Source organism: Notothenia rossii (assembly GCF_949606895.1).
Source record: "Notothenia rossii genome assembly, chromosome: 10".
Classification (NCBI taxonomy): domain Eukaryota; kingdom Metazoa; phylum Chordata; class Actinopteri; order Perciformes; family Nototheniidae; genus Notothenia; species Notothenia rossii.
The window spans coordinates 18483527-18499080 of NC_136908.1; the positions used below are offsets into that span (position 1 = coordinate 18483527).

The 15554-nt window shown below is 39.4% G+C and overlaps 3 protein-coding genes across 5 annotated transcripts in view; 1 reads left to right on the forward strand and 2 right to left on the reverse strand.

Moving 5' to 3' along the window:
• LOC307022322 (heterogeneous nuclear ribonucleoprotein R) overlaps window positions 1-15554 on the forward strand; it is a 147840-nt gene that overhangs the window by 66352 nt on the left and 65934 nt on the right. The window lies entirely within an intron of this gene.
• LOC307021801 (histone-lysine N-methyltransferase SETDB1-B-like) lies at window positions 1700-7270 on the reverse strand. 3 transcript variants are annotated; one of them, XM_079654252.1, is made up of 8 exons: window positions 6981-7270; window positions 6767-6831; window positions 5428-5748; window positions 5112-5279; window positions 4336-4528; window positions 3953-4026; window positions 3267-3457; window positions 1700-3162 (listed from the first exon to the last, which is right to left on the reverse strand). In XM_079654252.1, exons 3-8 carry the CDS (start codon window positions 5741-5743, stop codon window positions 3055-3057), a joined length of 1050 nt encoding a protein of 349 aa, XP_079510378.1. In that variant the 5' UTR covers window positions 5744-5748; window positions 6767-6831; window positions 6981-7270; the 3' UTR covers window positions 1700-3054. The 3 variants fall into 3 exon arrangements, with proteins under 3 accessions (XP_079510378.1, XP_079510376.1, XP_079510377.1); XM_079654250.1 differs by having other exon boundaries at window positions 4336-4531; window positions 6981-7251; XM_079654251.1 differs by lacking the exon at window positions 6981-7270 and having other exon boundaries at window positions 4336-4531; window positions 6767-6971.
• cers2a (ceramide synthase 2a) lies at window positions 13204-15441 on the reverse strand. Its single transcript, XM_079654473.1, has 2 exons — window positions 14990-15441; window positions 13204-14901 (listed from the first exon to the last, which is right to left on the reverse strand). Exons 1-2 carry the CDS (start codon window positions 15200-15202, stop codon window positions 14749-14751), a joined length of 366 nt encoding a protein of 121 aa, XP_079510599.1. The 5' UTR covers window positions 15203-15441; the 3' UTR covers window positions 13204-14748.

The following is a 15554-nucleotide window of genomic DNA, read 5'->3' on the forward strand; positions in this document are numbered from 1 at the left end:
TCCCACCTGGAGGAGGCTGGGGGCTCTGTGAGGGTCATGTTCTTTGATTTCTCCAGTGCCTTCAACACCATCCAGTCCCCGCTCCTGGTGGACAAGCTGCAGCTCTCGGGGGTGGATCACCACCTCACCTCCTGGATCCTGGACTACCTCACTAACCGCCCACAGTACGTGAGGACCAGGGAGTGTCAATCAGACGCCATCATCAACAGTACGGGGGCCCCCCAGGGGACGGTGATGGCACCATCTCTCTTCACCCTCTACACTGCAGACTTTACCCACAACACCGCAACCTGTCATCTGCAGAAGTTCTCTGACGACTCCGCCATCGTTGGCCTCATCACCAACGAGGACGACAGGGAGTACAGGGAGCTGACGCAGGACTTCACCCTCTGGTGCCAGAGGAACCACCTTCAGCTCAACGCAGCGAAGACCAAGGAGCTGGTGGTGGATTTCAGACGGCGCCAACACTCCCCCCCCCGACACCAGTGAACATCCAGGGAGCAGACATTGAGATTGTGGAATCTTACAAATACCTGGGTGTTCATCTGAACAATAAACTGGACTGGACTGATAATTCTGCTGCTCTGTACAAGAAGGGACAGAGCAGACTCTTTCTGCTGAGGAGACTGAGGTCTTTCGGGGTGCAGGGGGCACTCCTTCAGACCTTCTTTGACTCTGTTGTGGCATCAGCCATTTTCTATGGTGTGGCCTGCTGGGGCAGCAGCATCTCGGCTGCTGACGGGAAGAGACTGAACAGACTGGTAAGGAAGGCCAGCTCTGTCCTGGGGAGTCCTCTGGACACTGTGGAGGTGGTGGGAGACAGGAGAATGGCAGCCAAGCTGTCCTCCCTGCTGGACAATATGTCCCACCCGCTCCAGGACACCCTGTCCTCACTGTGCAGCACCTTCAGCGACAGGCTGCTGCACGCCACCTGTCACACGGAGAGATACCGCAGGTCCTTCCTTCCTGGAGCGGTCAGACTTTACAACCAGCACTGCCCCTAGTAGACCCTCCTACACACACCACAACACAGACTATAACACCCCCTTGCTGCTAAATACAAACCAACTTTGTGCAATATGTGCTATATGTGTAATATATATCTGCCGTTAATAACTGTGTAATTTAAACCTGGCTGCTAAACCCTTGTTACTGTTACAAGGTATGTATCTTGTAGATTTTGTAACTTGCTGCTGTTAAATACCGTCAAACTATGTGCAATATATACTTTATATACATATGCCATCTTTAATAACTGGAATATATACCGGGCTGCTAAATCCTAAGAACTGCTACAGGATTTGATTTGTTTTTTATCTGTATTTTTGAAAATTATGTAATTTTTTTAAATTGTTATCTTTTTTTAGCATATTGTTTATTATATTATAACTTAGTACTTTTTTAAAGCATTTAAGATATGCAACACTAAGCTGTCTGTGGCTCTTTCCTGCTGTAATGCTGCAAATTTCCACTCTGTGGGACTAATAAAGGTATTCTGATTTTTACTTGTTTGCTCAGAGTGTTTTGTTACAGCTCTTCTGTCAAGCATGTTGGCATTTTGTTACGCCTTTCTTCTCGGCCACATTTGTCTCCCTTTAAATGTCATAAAATATGTCGCAAATATGTGGAGGTAGCTGCACAGTAGTTACAATAAGTGATATGTCAGACAGCCAGGCACACAGCAGGAAAAAAAACAAAGTTGAAGATTATTTTTTATTAATCTCTGAATTGGAAGTCGAGTGAAGCTAGTATACAATGTACATATTTTCAACCTAACATTTTTAAATAAAACAAAAGAAAGCAAAAAAACATGCTACTTCTAAAATGTTGAGAAAATGAAAGCACGACATGAGCAAAACAAAGAATAGAAAAAATATGTCCATGAATAAAGAGTCACTGACTGTTCTAGGGTTCTCTAAAAATCTGCTGGATGTTTAGGTTCAACAACAATATAACAAACTCCATATTGACATCAGAAAGTCTTTCATCATAGCCTCAAACTCATCTGTTCAGAGTGCACTTTCACCCATAAAATATAAAATAACGGGACAAAAAGTGTTTATGCTTATCTTTAAATGTAAAACATTAATCAGTTGAACACATTTTGAAGAAGTTCATGTACATTTTGAGTCGTAGGAATTACTGTTGTTGCAGTCCCTAAATAAAAAAAGTAATCATACAAGTGAACGATTAAGAACAATGTTATTCCCTGTTTCGCTGGAATTTATCAACATCTCACCTTTTCAATACGTTACAACAAATATTGTTTCAAATAATGAATTAACAAACTCAGCATAAAGTGGATCATTTACGGTCTTGTAAATTTAAAACGAATAACTCGGCTGAGCTCTAACGTTAACGTTTATAAATATGTCAAATAAGTTATTGGATCCTGTATTTAAGTAAAAATAAAAAAAAAGAAGTCGAAAACTCTGCTGCAAGTATAAATTCTGTATTGAAAATGTTACTTAAGTGAAAATACAAAAGTATAAGCATCAAAGTATACTGAAAGAACCAATAGTAAAATCACATATTATGCAGAACGGCTATTTCCAAAATAGTATTATATACATCAAAATGTACTCAAAAATAGTACATTCAGTACACCAGAGTTGCAACAATTCTGGAAAAAATTAAATGTACTATTATTCAATTTTTGCACTTATTTTAATTACTTTTAAGTTTTTAAAAGAACAGTTGCCAGGCGCGAGTAGAATATACCAGTATTTCATAAAAGAAATTCTTCTTTTGGGCATGTGACAACCCTGTGGTTGTCCATTGTATGGTGCTGTGTTTTAGTTTTTTCTTGCAGAGAACCTGGAGACGATGTCAGGTCCTGTAATCAGGAGAGATGAGGCCCCCCTGTGGCTCCAGCCTGGTAAAGAGCGCTGCAGATCAGTCCCCTGCTCTCTCGCTGCCCCGTGCACCACACCAGCCCTCCTCAGTTTCCATTTTGTTATTTGTGACCTTAACTTTTGTTGCAAGAAGGAGCCAGCTTGTAACTAATGGGGGGCTCGTCCGATCCACATTATAAATATTCCTGTCTTTGGGTTTTTAATCAGAATCATAATCTTGCTCTTCCACTGTATTTATGTCCAAAAATCTAGCCATGTGTTGAAGTCGGATGGAGCCTCGATGGATCCACTCCCTTACTTGAGTATCCTGACAGTGCCAAAGAAAAATACATTATTCCACAGAAATAAAAAAAACTACATGTTGATTAATAACAATAGTTAAAAAACTGCAGCTTTTTGAATGGTGCTGACCTGAAATAGGACCTGCATCACGCTGCAGTCGACCGCCTGCACCTCACTCCTCTGATAGACTCCATTTAACTGCACATTGAGCATCTGTCCAGCCTTGAACTGCGTTAAATGTGGGTACGGCCAGTCCTTCAGGTACCGTGTCATGAAGGCCTTGTGAGTGTCGTCGGGAATGTCCTCTAAAATATCATCCACTGTAAGGAAACCGATGAATCACTCTTATTAAGGAAGCGTATGGTTTAGTTAGTGCTAGTTATAACTGCATCTCAATAGGTGCCAATATTCTTTATTCTGTGGCCATGTCACTTTTAATGAATATGCTCACCGTGATGTTTTTGCACAATACTTTTGTTGCATTCTAAATTAATTATCGGGACGAGCATGTGAACTTGTGTAGTCAAGTGTTGTGAAGGAACCATGTGTACTTGATATGGACATCAGTATTGGGCAAATTATGTTGTGCTTTGTATACAAAATAAAGCAAACAATATGTATATTTTTATATTTATAACTGTTCCCAAAAACAGAATACCCCTAGTTAGTTGGTATTTCATCCAAAAAAGATTGTCAGTATGCATAATAAACAAGGTACTCTTTTGATAGTGCTTAATAGATGCTATTCTCCCACGACACATTGCCCCAAATAAAAGAAAAATCGAATAAAAGAGTGTGAAAACAGCAAGACTTACATGGTCTGCACACCAGGTGAAATGAAGGTAAACCAAGATAGAGCGGCGTGTGATCATCTATGAAAACCAAGAACCTGGAAAAGAAAAAATAGGTTTAACATCAAACATATACTAAAGCATTTAGATTTTCTGTGAGGAGTAGGCGTGTCATGTCACCACTTTTGTTGGACAATAGATTGTTCAAGAATTAAACAATATTATATTTCATTTAAACAACTATTACTTTGGCAGAGCAATACATTTATAATTCTTATGAATATCCAGATATCAGAATTGGAAGTTGAAAAAAAATGATAAAATATAATATGAGGTTATGTCCATGAATTGATAACATAATTATTGGAACAGGCTTAGTGATGGGACATGGGTATAAAACCACACACCTCAGGCGGTTCTTTCTGCTGGGGAGCTCTGACAAAACTCCAGGCCGGAACTTGTGATCTGGAAACCGGACCACCACACGGGCCCCGACATACAGCTGCTCCAGATCCGGTATGGTGTCAAAGGCAATGTGGTGGCCTGACACCAGGCTTCTCCCCTTCTGTTCAAAACAAACTTTGTACTTCAACCGCCCATCTTCTGTAAACAAAGACAGTCCAAGAATGAAATCACTACAGTCATTTTTTTCCCCGTCTACACTGTTCTTCAAATAAAATACAAGAGTTTCTGCTCTACCACTGCCTAGATCGGTTAGTATTAAATGTGTAACTTTGGTGTTCTGAAAGGGTCCCTTCGCATTTACTAAAGTCACACAATAACACAAAAAACAAACTGCTTGTTAAATGTATGGTTTTGTCAATGGAGCCTAGTGGCTGTCAAGAGAGCACGGATAACAACTATAGCTTCCTGTTGGAAAGGGCTGTATACGTCCAGGTGAAGCAGTCAAAAATATTCTAAATATAGCTAAATTTAAACTGATATTGATCTTTCAGGTGGCTAAAATGTATTTTGCTGCTGCCTCCACTCACAAAAGTATATTGCTTTGCTCCTGTGGCGGTACTCCTGTCTGCGTGCCAACCGTAATTTACTATAAGTATTACACTCACTATGGATAAGCACTTCATAAAAGCCATCTTCAAACAATCCACATATCTCTATTATTAAAGACCTGGGTGTTATGTGTGAGCACATTTCCCTCCTTGAAAATCGAATTTCTTACCCTTTGTTACGATATCCACTATTTTTCCCCGTTGCCATTTCATCGTCTTCCTCTTGGCCAGGATCATCATGCCCACAGCGACCTCTTTTTCTGGCAAGTTAGGACGGACCTTGGTGGTTTCAGTGGAGCAATGCGCAAAAGCCGATGATACTATTATAGGGGCTTGTTCTGAAACAGTGACAAACAAAAATGTGTAAATTAAAACAAACGAGCTAGAAGGATGTTAAGATATGAATGGCTGGTCACAGGATTTTAAGAGAAATGTCCTGGAAAAGGCCCATTTAAAATGTGTTTTTATGTAGCTGGCAATAATTACCATTGTCGTTGCCGTTTCTGCTGGAGTTCTTTTTTTGAGTTTTCCGTTTGTTTGAGAGTGAGAAATCAGAATCACTAGAATCATCGTCTTGTTCCCACAGCATATCAGAGTCAGAGCTACTGCAGGAGTCGTCTTCACTGTAGAATTGCTGTGGCGTCGGTGGTCGCAGAGCGCTGATCTTATAGTCAGGGAGTCGGGTCAAGACCACCACAGCGTTTTTTATTAAACTGAGAGGGTCACAACTGTCCTTCAATTGTGTCTCCTTGTTGGGACTTTCACTTGTGGAGGGAACAGACTCACATGGAGAGTCAGACATGTTTTCTGAAAAGAAAAAAAGCATTTACAGCAAAGATGATTTTGTTCCAGAGCTTCAGAAATTAGTGAATGAAAACCTTTGTTATAAATAATCGTTGTGACATTTTCAAGCAAACATGCCAATGATTTGCTAGCTCCCATTTCCTAAATATGTAGAGTGTCTGTACTATTTATCATTTAAAGACTAAACTTTCTCACGAATAAGACACATATTTGCAAATAGTCATTTTAAAAAAAAAATGTCGTCAAGTTCCTAGTTTGGTACCATACAGACAATCGTGTACAAATTCTCTGCCAGTGAATATTACACATCGTACATTATATCATAAGTATATTTATTTAGGTACCGTACTTAAAATGTTATGGTACTTGAACTTTGTTTGAGTATTTCTATCTCGCTACTCTATACTTTACGCTACTACATTCAAAAGTTAAATATTGTACTTTTTCTCTACTGCATTTATTCGAGCCGCCTTAGTTACTTTGCATTAATTAAATGAAATATAATATGCATAAATAAGACTTTAGTGTGAATTGATTCCCAATCTACAGTTTATCTATAAAGTAATTCGATTGTCTCCAACTTTACCAGCTGCATGAAAACACAATAATACATCAATAAAAGTCGGATAATAAATATAATAAATAATAACTATTTGGAAATAGCCATTCTGCATAATAAGTGATTTTACTATTGGTTCTTTCAGTATACTTTGATGCTTATACTTTTGTATTTTCACTTTTATACTTGCAGCAGAGTTTTCGACTTCTTTTTATTTTTGTACCTAAGTACAGGATCCAATAACTTATTAATCTTTTGGTTACCTGCGTACAGGACACAGCAAGGAAGCTGACACATGACAGTTCAGTGAACATAACAAAATGAGAGGACAACACGTGACGTTAGACTTACAGAAATACACATGGCTTATTTGTTATTTAAAGATTACATATTTATAAACGTTAACGTTAGAGCTCAGCCGAGTTATAATACATGCAATGCTAGCAAAAAACCGTAGCTTACCTGTTGTTTTGTTCTTGAGCTAGCTCTCAGCCTAGCACCGATAGCATACACTCCTCGTTAACTTCCTGAAAACACAACAGGTTTAAGACACACAACCGTCGTCTTGTTTGTTTCACGAGTGTATACAAATATAGGCAAAACGATTTTGGCTAGGAAATTGTCACAACATGCTCGTAATCAAGCCAGCTTCCTCCATTTTAGAATGTTATCTTACCGATTATTTTTGCTGCTGCTTCTTCTTCGTGGTGTTATACAGCAGCGGGCCAAGCCCCCAGGAAGTGCGTGGGACTCAGATGAAAATATGCGTGGTGGCCAAACGGCGGTACTACACTTCCGTTTGGTTGCCAGGCCCGGAAACACTTTTTCCCCATTGACTTACATGGGGAAAGAGCGGTCTGTAAATCGTTGGATAATTTTTTTTAAACTAAATAAACTACCCAGTATGAACACTTGTATAGCCCTTATTAAAAACATTCGTTCCACAAGTTAAAGTATAAAAATGTGCTAATAATGTTATTCTGATAATTATTTCCCTCTGCATTATGAACGCGCATCTAAACCACGGGACCGCGCCGCCCGGCACGTTCATGTGATGTGACGTGTTCAGTACATGAGTTTTCCCCTTTACCCATGGATGCACAATAAGAACGGACCCATATCGTCTTACTGGCATCCCACGGAGCTGTAATAATGGATATATTGCACATGTTTGCTGTAATTCATCATTTGTAAAATATTATACTACATGGGCTGTATGATGTAAATCTTGTATTAAATAAAGTTAATATTACCGACGTAGATTAACGTGCCTGTAGCTTCTTATTGCACTTGCAATATACCATTAAAGGAGTTGAACGTTGCTGTTTGCTATTATTACTTATTATTATTACTATTATTACAGTCTATGATAATACCACACAGGGATAAACCAGAGTTTACAACCTTTGCATGTGGGCGCACAACACGTTTTGACCCAGATTAATTAGCTATACCATATGATATCGACCGAGGAAGTCGTCATACTTATACATATATAAATAAAGATATATGTGTCAAAGCTCTAATCAATATAACAGTTTTATTAATTATACTTGTATATGTATATATATATATATATATATATATATATATAGCCTGTGTTGTATATTTATACACACAAATGAACAACCTTGTGTGTGTCAAATAAGAAGTTGTATTGTAGTGTTTATTTTAGTGTTGTTTTTATGCTTATCCACATTTTGATTTGACAGCACAGGAGAATGCTGGGCACAACATAAAGCTCTGATAAATGCTGAACAAAACCATCTAGAGTTATAATATTTATTCAGCTGAAAAAGTCAAAGCTCTACGAAAATGTAATTAAAAATACATAAGCATTTCAGGTAGAAATCAGCATTTTATATAGAAATTCACAAAAATAAGAAATGAAACCTATAAGAGATGTTAACACATGTATACCTCTGATGACTGGCATAGTAGAACCATGGTAGAACTAGGTGGTACTTCTCAGGCATGCTGGGTAATCTGTGACGTATCACTCTCTCAAAAATTGGGCCATTTTGTCATCCATGCGCCAATGAGCAACTCTCATAGGAATGAATGAGGCCCCGCCTCCCACGCACGCACACACCAAGCCCCCAGGAAGTGCGCCGGACTCTGAGGAACAAATTCGTAGTGGCCAAACGGCACTACTACAATTTCCTTATCAGTCCCTAACGTCACTGGGCCCAGCTCCGCCCCTTCGCTCCAACCCCACCCTCCATCCCCCCACATCTACAGGTGAAAATTACTTTGCAAGAAGTTTAACAAAAGTCAAGGCCGCAGATTCGTCGATTTATACTGCCACAGAGCAGATTCGTGAAGTTGTAATGACTGATTTGAGAGGTTGTATTAACCAAGTTGCAATTGTAATGGAAAATATATTTAAAAAATATAGCCTATATTTTTCTGCAAGTGAACATTTCATCACTAAGTTCATTTTTTTTATTTTTTTATTCTGTGACTTCAAATTTGGTTCACAGATACGTGAACATTTTATACAAGTGTAAATGTATGCACACAAACTCAGATTTTTTTTCTGCAAGTGCTCACATCAGGTTTTACACGCTCTCGCATTTTGCACCATATCTACCTTCATACAAGAGCAGCTCCCATAGAAAAGAACGAGACCCCGGGTGTTTCTCAATCGCGAGTAAAGCTGCTGCAGAGCCACTATTTCAAGCATACTACGTCATCGAGTGCCACGGAAGTAGGCTACTGAGAGGCAGAGAGTGAATACCGGTGAATACAGATACTTTACAGAGATGCTGTATGAGAAACCAATGTGAGTTTGGAAAATTGCACAGTATAAATCTATTTTAGTATACCTCAACAATGGAATTATGATCAGTAGAAATGGCCATGACATGGGCCCTTTAAGTAAACATATTCCTTGTGCATTTCTTGTTCATTGCATTCAACTTTAAATTAAAGCTGGGTTTTGCAGTGCAACTTCAAGATTTCAAGTGGCCCCAATCACACTACTCAAATGAAAACGTAATTCTTAAATTGAGAAAACCTAATGCATGTAGCTTGCGTGACATGTTAGGAAACTTGAGTAGCTTGTGTCGGCTTAAACCATGCACCTGGAGTCCTGTTTAGTTCTGTCACCCTGTCTGCCACTGCCAAAAATACATTCCACACACTCAGAGGCTAGGTGACATGCACATGGTTTATTGAACAAAATAATAAACATTGTGTTCTGTAAGATTTTCAGGATGGCTGCGTGAATTGGTGTACTTCTGAGGAAGATAGTTCCTGCCTCTTCAGTCAAACACATTTGGTAGTCGCTGCTGCATTGACAGGGTATTCAATGACATGACAAGGGGCCCCTTGTCACAGACTTCTATATTATTCTAGTCCTTTTTATGTAGTAATGTAAGTACCATGCCGATATTGTATTATATTATGTAAATACAATTGTGACTGCTCTATGATTGGTTTAATATAAACTCAGATCAGAATCAGGAGCAAATCAACGTCATAAGGACATGGAATGTTTAGACACAGCTCTTTGACAGCAGTGATTCCTGTCACTGTCTGATTTCACCCCTCTCTGTCTGCCTCAGGTGATCTGCTCCTCCTGGTAGGTGGAGGTGGATATGGAGCCATAAGGATCCAGTACAGTCTGGGCACAGCGCACCACTGTCACCAGCAAGAAGAAACACAGCAGGAAGAGGAAGAAGACAGCGAAACCCAGGTCCACGTCCACCTCAAACTGTGGCGGCGTGGGATGAGAAGCCTTCTCCATGTGGGTGACTATGACCGATGATCCTTTGGTAAATCCTTCAGTGCAGCATCAGCACTAGAACAGGCACATGTGCTCCGGAGATGATGGTGATGACTTGAAAGAAAAAGATTAAAGACCTTAAAGCTTTTTATTGCAGACAGCACATAAAAACAGTGGTGGAAGGTAACCAGTACTATACTTCTACAGGGAACATTTTACTGCACAATGAATAGTATTACTTTTCATAATTTGGGCTCATTTTGCTGATAACACTTGTTAGAGTTTGAGTGCCATACTTTTACTTGTATTTTCACAGTGGGCCATTTGTACATTTACTTCCTGTGAAATCCCCATCACAACTTCTTGATAGCAAATATTTTGTCTTCAGATATCTTGTTTTGTGAAAAGAACAGTCCACAGACATTTAGTCTACGTTAACTTTAACTTCATAATACAGTGAAATGCTCCATATTGTAAAAGCTGACTAGACTATATATTTTAGCTTTTTTTTGTTGATTTACTGTTAGATTAATCAAATAATCTTTTCAGCTCTAAACTTTTGATTTCGGACTGTGTTTTTGTATTGTTCCGAGATATTTACTTGCAAGATTTGATAATCATTCTGCCCGTTTGTTATATTCAGGAGGGAAACAGCACAAAGCCTTTAAACTCTCACCAAAACAGATCAGCTCTTGTTAGATTAGTTATAAAAACTTTATGGGAAGACAAAGTTATGACTTATATTGTTTGAACCTGTTTAAAGACAAAACATTACATAGTTTGAATCATTGTGAACACTGCAACACTTGATTTCAAAGAGAACCATATTATCAAATAACTTTAAAGCTATCATTTCTAACTTACCATTCTATGTTGCCATCAGGTGTTTGTTGCTGCAGTCTTTCCACTGCCCATCCAAATGTTTGAAAAGCTTCCATAGCATCCGTCTCCTTATGACTAAAGTTACATAAGACAGTCATCAGTTACCCGAGTCTTAACTGTCCCCCTCTCCTCGTGATCATTACAGGAAAAATGACCAGCCCAGGAATTAGCTTCCTGCATACACACATGCATACACTTGCACCTTGCGACCTCCCCCTGGCGTGTAAAGCCTTTATTAATACTTAAGCAGGAATTGAATAACGCTCTACACAGTTCACAAGTGAATCAAACACCCCACAGCTTTTGTTCTCCTGTCACGGGGACCTCCATGGCTGTCACCAATAATACTTCACACCACTATAGCTCAAGCACCTGAGGCGACACTGAGCTTATTCATTACACACGGCTGAAAAGGCAACAGGGGAAGGAGGAGGACATTAAATGGGAAAGGAAAGACAAAGATTTAAAAAGGAGGAGTAAGACTGGACACAGAAGGGGGTGAGGGGGGTATGGGGGGGGCGTGTCAAGGAAAGTCCAGACGCTGGAGAGGCAGAAACAGGAGATGCAATTAAAGTGCAGAGCCAGATGCGAGGGCATGGTGGAAATCGACCCTGCTGCTTTTAGATGGAGATTGTTAGTGGGGCTGCCAGTGACCAGGACAGTGTGGAGGTAAAGTGATCCCACTATGCAATTAGCCAAGAAGGCCTTTAAGGCTGCAGCCAAAATGTTGTTTCCTCCACCGTAGGGGGAAAGCAGAAGAGAAAGACGGATGGTAAGAGAAGCTGATGAACACTCTCAAACCTTAAAGCTGATTGAAGACCAACTATTTTACTTCAAGGTGATTATAAATAAATTCTAGTCATGATTTGGCAACATTTTGCATCCAAAAAGCGTGCCAGCTGGGTGCTGCTCAGTGTCACCACAACTCTGCTATCTGATATTGTAATAGTCTAATCTACACCAGCAGAACCAATGACTGACGGGTGGTGCTCGTGCCAATCTGCGTTTGCTCCATTTCCTCAGTGACTGCATGTCTCACAGCACAGTGTTTATGTTGGTGTCACCAGATTAATCAGCCTCTGAATTATACACTCGATCATTAGCTTTAGTCCCAAGAAAGAACAACACCGTCTAAATCACAAAATAGTTTAACCCTATACTTTACTTACCACACACAAGGATAATGTCTGATATTGCACAGACCATTACAGCAAATGATGAGCCTTAAGTTTATTTTTGTTGAGGTGTGAATAGTCATAAGGTTTTATCAGTCAATCTCTTGTTTAGGTCAAGTCAAAAGCATCAATTAGACATTCATGATTCATCATAAGTCACATTTCCTGCTACTTTATACTCTCCAAGATAATTACTGGGAGCTATTGTACTTTTTACTCCATTACATTCATTTGATAAATGAAGTTACTTTGAATATTCTGATTCAGATTAATAAGACTTTATCATGTAATATTGGTTAATATAAAGCTTCATCACATCAGTCAATTAGGGAATGACATAAGCAACCTCAAGTATATAAGGTTAAAACAGCTCATCCTTTTACCTGATGCAAGATTAAAGTGATGAACACATTAATGCATCAATAATTATTATTTAATATAATAACGTTTATTATGCTGAAAACAGACTATTTCAAATACATTGTAATGCTATTATTGTTCTGTTTTTAGTCATGTATATCTTTGAGTTTTTGCTTTTTTCTCTTGATTGGTAATTTTGTTCAGACAAAACAAACGGAAGCTGAATTTGTTAGAGCAGAACTTGTTTCACTAGTTCCTGACATTTTAAAGGCCAACACAATTACTTATTTAACAGAAAAACAACAAACAGATACATTGGTAATGAAATCACCAGTTGCAGCCCTCAAGGAGTTCAAGTAGTTGGCGGAGATTGCATCTCCATTATTGAGGGAAATTAACACTTTCAGAGGATGCAATTAACAGTTCTTTTCATTATTTATTTATTATTTTCTCAGTTAATCAATTGGTTAGAAAAGAGCAGATCTCTATTTCCTATGGGGATCTTCTAAAACCATAGAATCTGGCCTTTAAATGACTGTTTTGTCTGTCAGATTATTATCCTCTACATTTTCTGTTGATCAACTAAAAAAAATTAATCTTAAGAACCTTATGAGAAAAACAAGTCAAAGCCTCAGCCTTTACACGTGTTAGTGTGGCGTTAACCTGATTTCAATATGAGAAGAAAAATCCATGGATGCAAGATGATCTTTTCAGATTCTGATGATGAAAATAGAAAAGTAAAAGACATAGAATAGTTATCCACAATTATCTTTATCATCATAGTCACTATGATCTTACATCTCAGCAGCACAACGCAGAATCACAAAGCTTCCTGTGGAAGCGGAGGTCTTCAGAGCGAGCTGCAGCTGATCGCTGAGCTGAGGCAGGTCGGTTAGAGGCCCAGAGGAACAGTTCGGAGCGTTGGTGTGACGGGGCACAAAGACAGCAGGAAGAAAGACAAACAGGACGGGATAACAACTCTTTTTACAATTAACACTTGAAATGATGAAGGCACTTGCAAATGACAAGATAGTACGAAATGTAAACCATACTTTGCCGTTTCATTTTTACCTCTTTACTTAAGATTTCATTCAAGTTATTATTATTTTTTACAAGACAACTGATAAAGAGGAAGATTTTGGGTGGATGAAAATAAATATTAAACAACATTTAAATCATACACTAAAATGAAATCAGGTTTGAATTGAAATACTAACTACTCTCATGCTTGTTTACAAGACATTTAGTCAGTGCTGATCTATTAGAGGGAACCATAAAGTGCATCTTTGGATGGATGGGAAAAACAACACTGAATGGAAATGCTATCGACCACCTTCTCTCCATAAAGAATTCATAAACAGTTACTGATTGGTTTGGGTTACACTGACAAATTGCTCCCCAATTTAAACCGTCGACTGAACTGAAAACAAATAGTACAAAATAAAATCATACAACTTAGAAAGATATGAAGCGTTAACAAAACGAAACATTTAAAAAAGATCTATGTGCGTTCTGCTTCCCAAACAAGGTGAAGCATTTAAGACAAACATCCACACAAGGCACATTTCAACACGTGGCAGATGTAGCACCGGCGAGCACTTTTTTCAGACTGTTAAAAAACATTATTTAGCTCCAATGATTTAGTTCTAAATTATTGGAACAAATACATATTTTAGAAAAACCAAAGTGACAAACTGGGAGCTGCAACTCACACACATTCATTATTAACAGATACCTCAGTAAAAAGACTTAAATCAGGTTATGGTCCATAGAAAGACATCATTCACCTTTAGCGCTCCTCACAGTTTCACTGAATTCAGTGTGGTTATTTAGAGCAAAAAATCAGTCAGGTTTAAGGGTAGCAATACTTGGAAGAGTTTTGACTAACTGTGCATGTCCTAACCACAGCATCTCCTCAAATCACTTCCAGGAACAAAACGTAAAGCTACAAGCAGGCAGATTTGGCATGTGGCAACGAGGTCAACAGCACAAAATCTTAGTAAAAAGCAAAGGGCGGAGGATGAGCTGCGTGGAACGAGAAACACTCTGCTGCTTAGGTGCTAAGCAGATCAGTGTGCTTCCCACCGCTCTCTCCGTTTAATTTATCGTAATCCACAGAGAGGTAAAATTGTCCACTTTGGACTACCAGGTATCCAGAAAGGAGGGTAGTGTGTGTGTGTGTGTGTGTGTGTGTGTGTGTGTTGCGGCCTGTTACCCATGTCAACACGCCACGCTCCCGTTCTTTGGCTTTCAGGTGAGGGGCCCATTACAGCCTCGTCTAATCGCTCACAGTCCCATCAGTCCTTCTTACTGTGGTTATTGTTGAGTGGGGTGTGGCCGTTCTGCGCGTGGCCGTTCTGCGCGTGGCCGTTCTGAAGCTTTTCGTGACCGCCGTCTTCATCTTCCGACTCAGTCTCATCTTTATCGCTGCGTTCATCCTCAACAATGTGCTGTAGGGTGAAACAAGACATGATATTTGGTCAGAGCTGGCTTGGAGGTGAAAGTGTTACGGGGGCAGTTGGATGTGGCCGTTCTTACATTGCCAGGTAGGAATTTAACAACCATGCGCAAGATGAGGATGGCCCAGAAGATGTGCAGAGCTTGCAGCACGAACATTAGCCCGTTGAAGAAGTAGAATCCGAGGAAGGGGCGGTAGAGGGTCAGTGGGTACACACACGTCGTGTGTATGATCCTGGATGAGGGGACAAAGGCAGAACAGAGAGTCCAGTCAGAGCCACCTACAGTCACCATCAAAAGCCCATTGAGAGGGGCCAGCACTGTACACAATGTGTCTGTTGTTGCATCTCCCTTTAATTGTCGCTCTACTGTTCAACAAACCCTTGACATTTCTGCAAATGAATCCCATTGTTTCCCACATCCTGTAACTCGTATGCCAACGTTTTGAAAAGGCTGTGATTCATAATTTTAAGGTTTTTATTTCCTTAATGAATTATTGTTTTTCTTTTGAGAGAGGTAGGTGATATGCATCAAGGGATGTTGTGGTATGAACTTTCCCACGTGTGGAGTGGAGGCTTGTTGTAGAATAACATGAATAGCTTTATGATCTACAGTAGTTGAAGCAGAAACTGTTATATTAAAACAA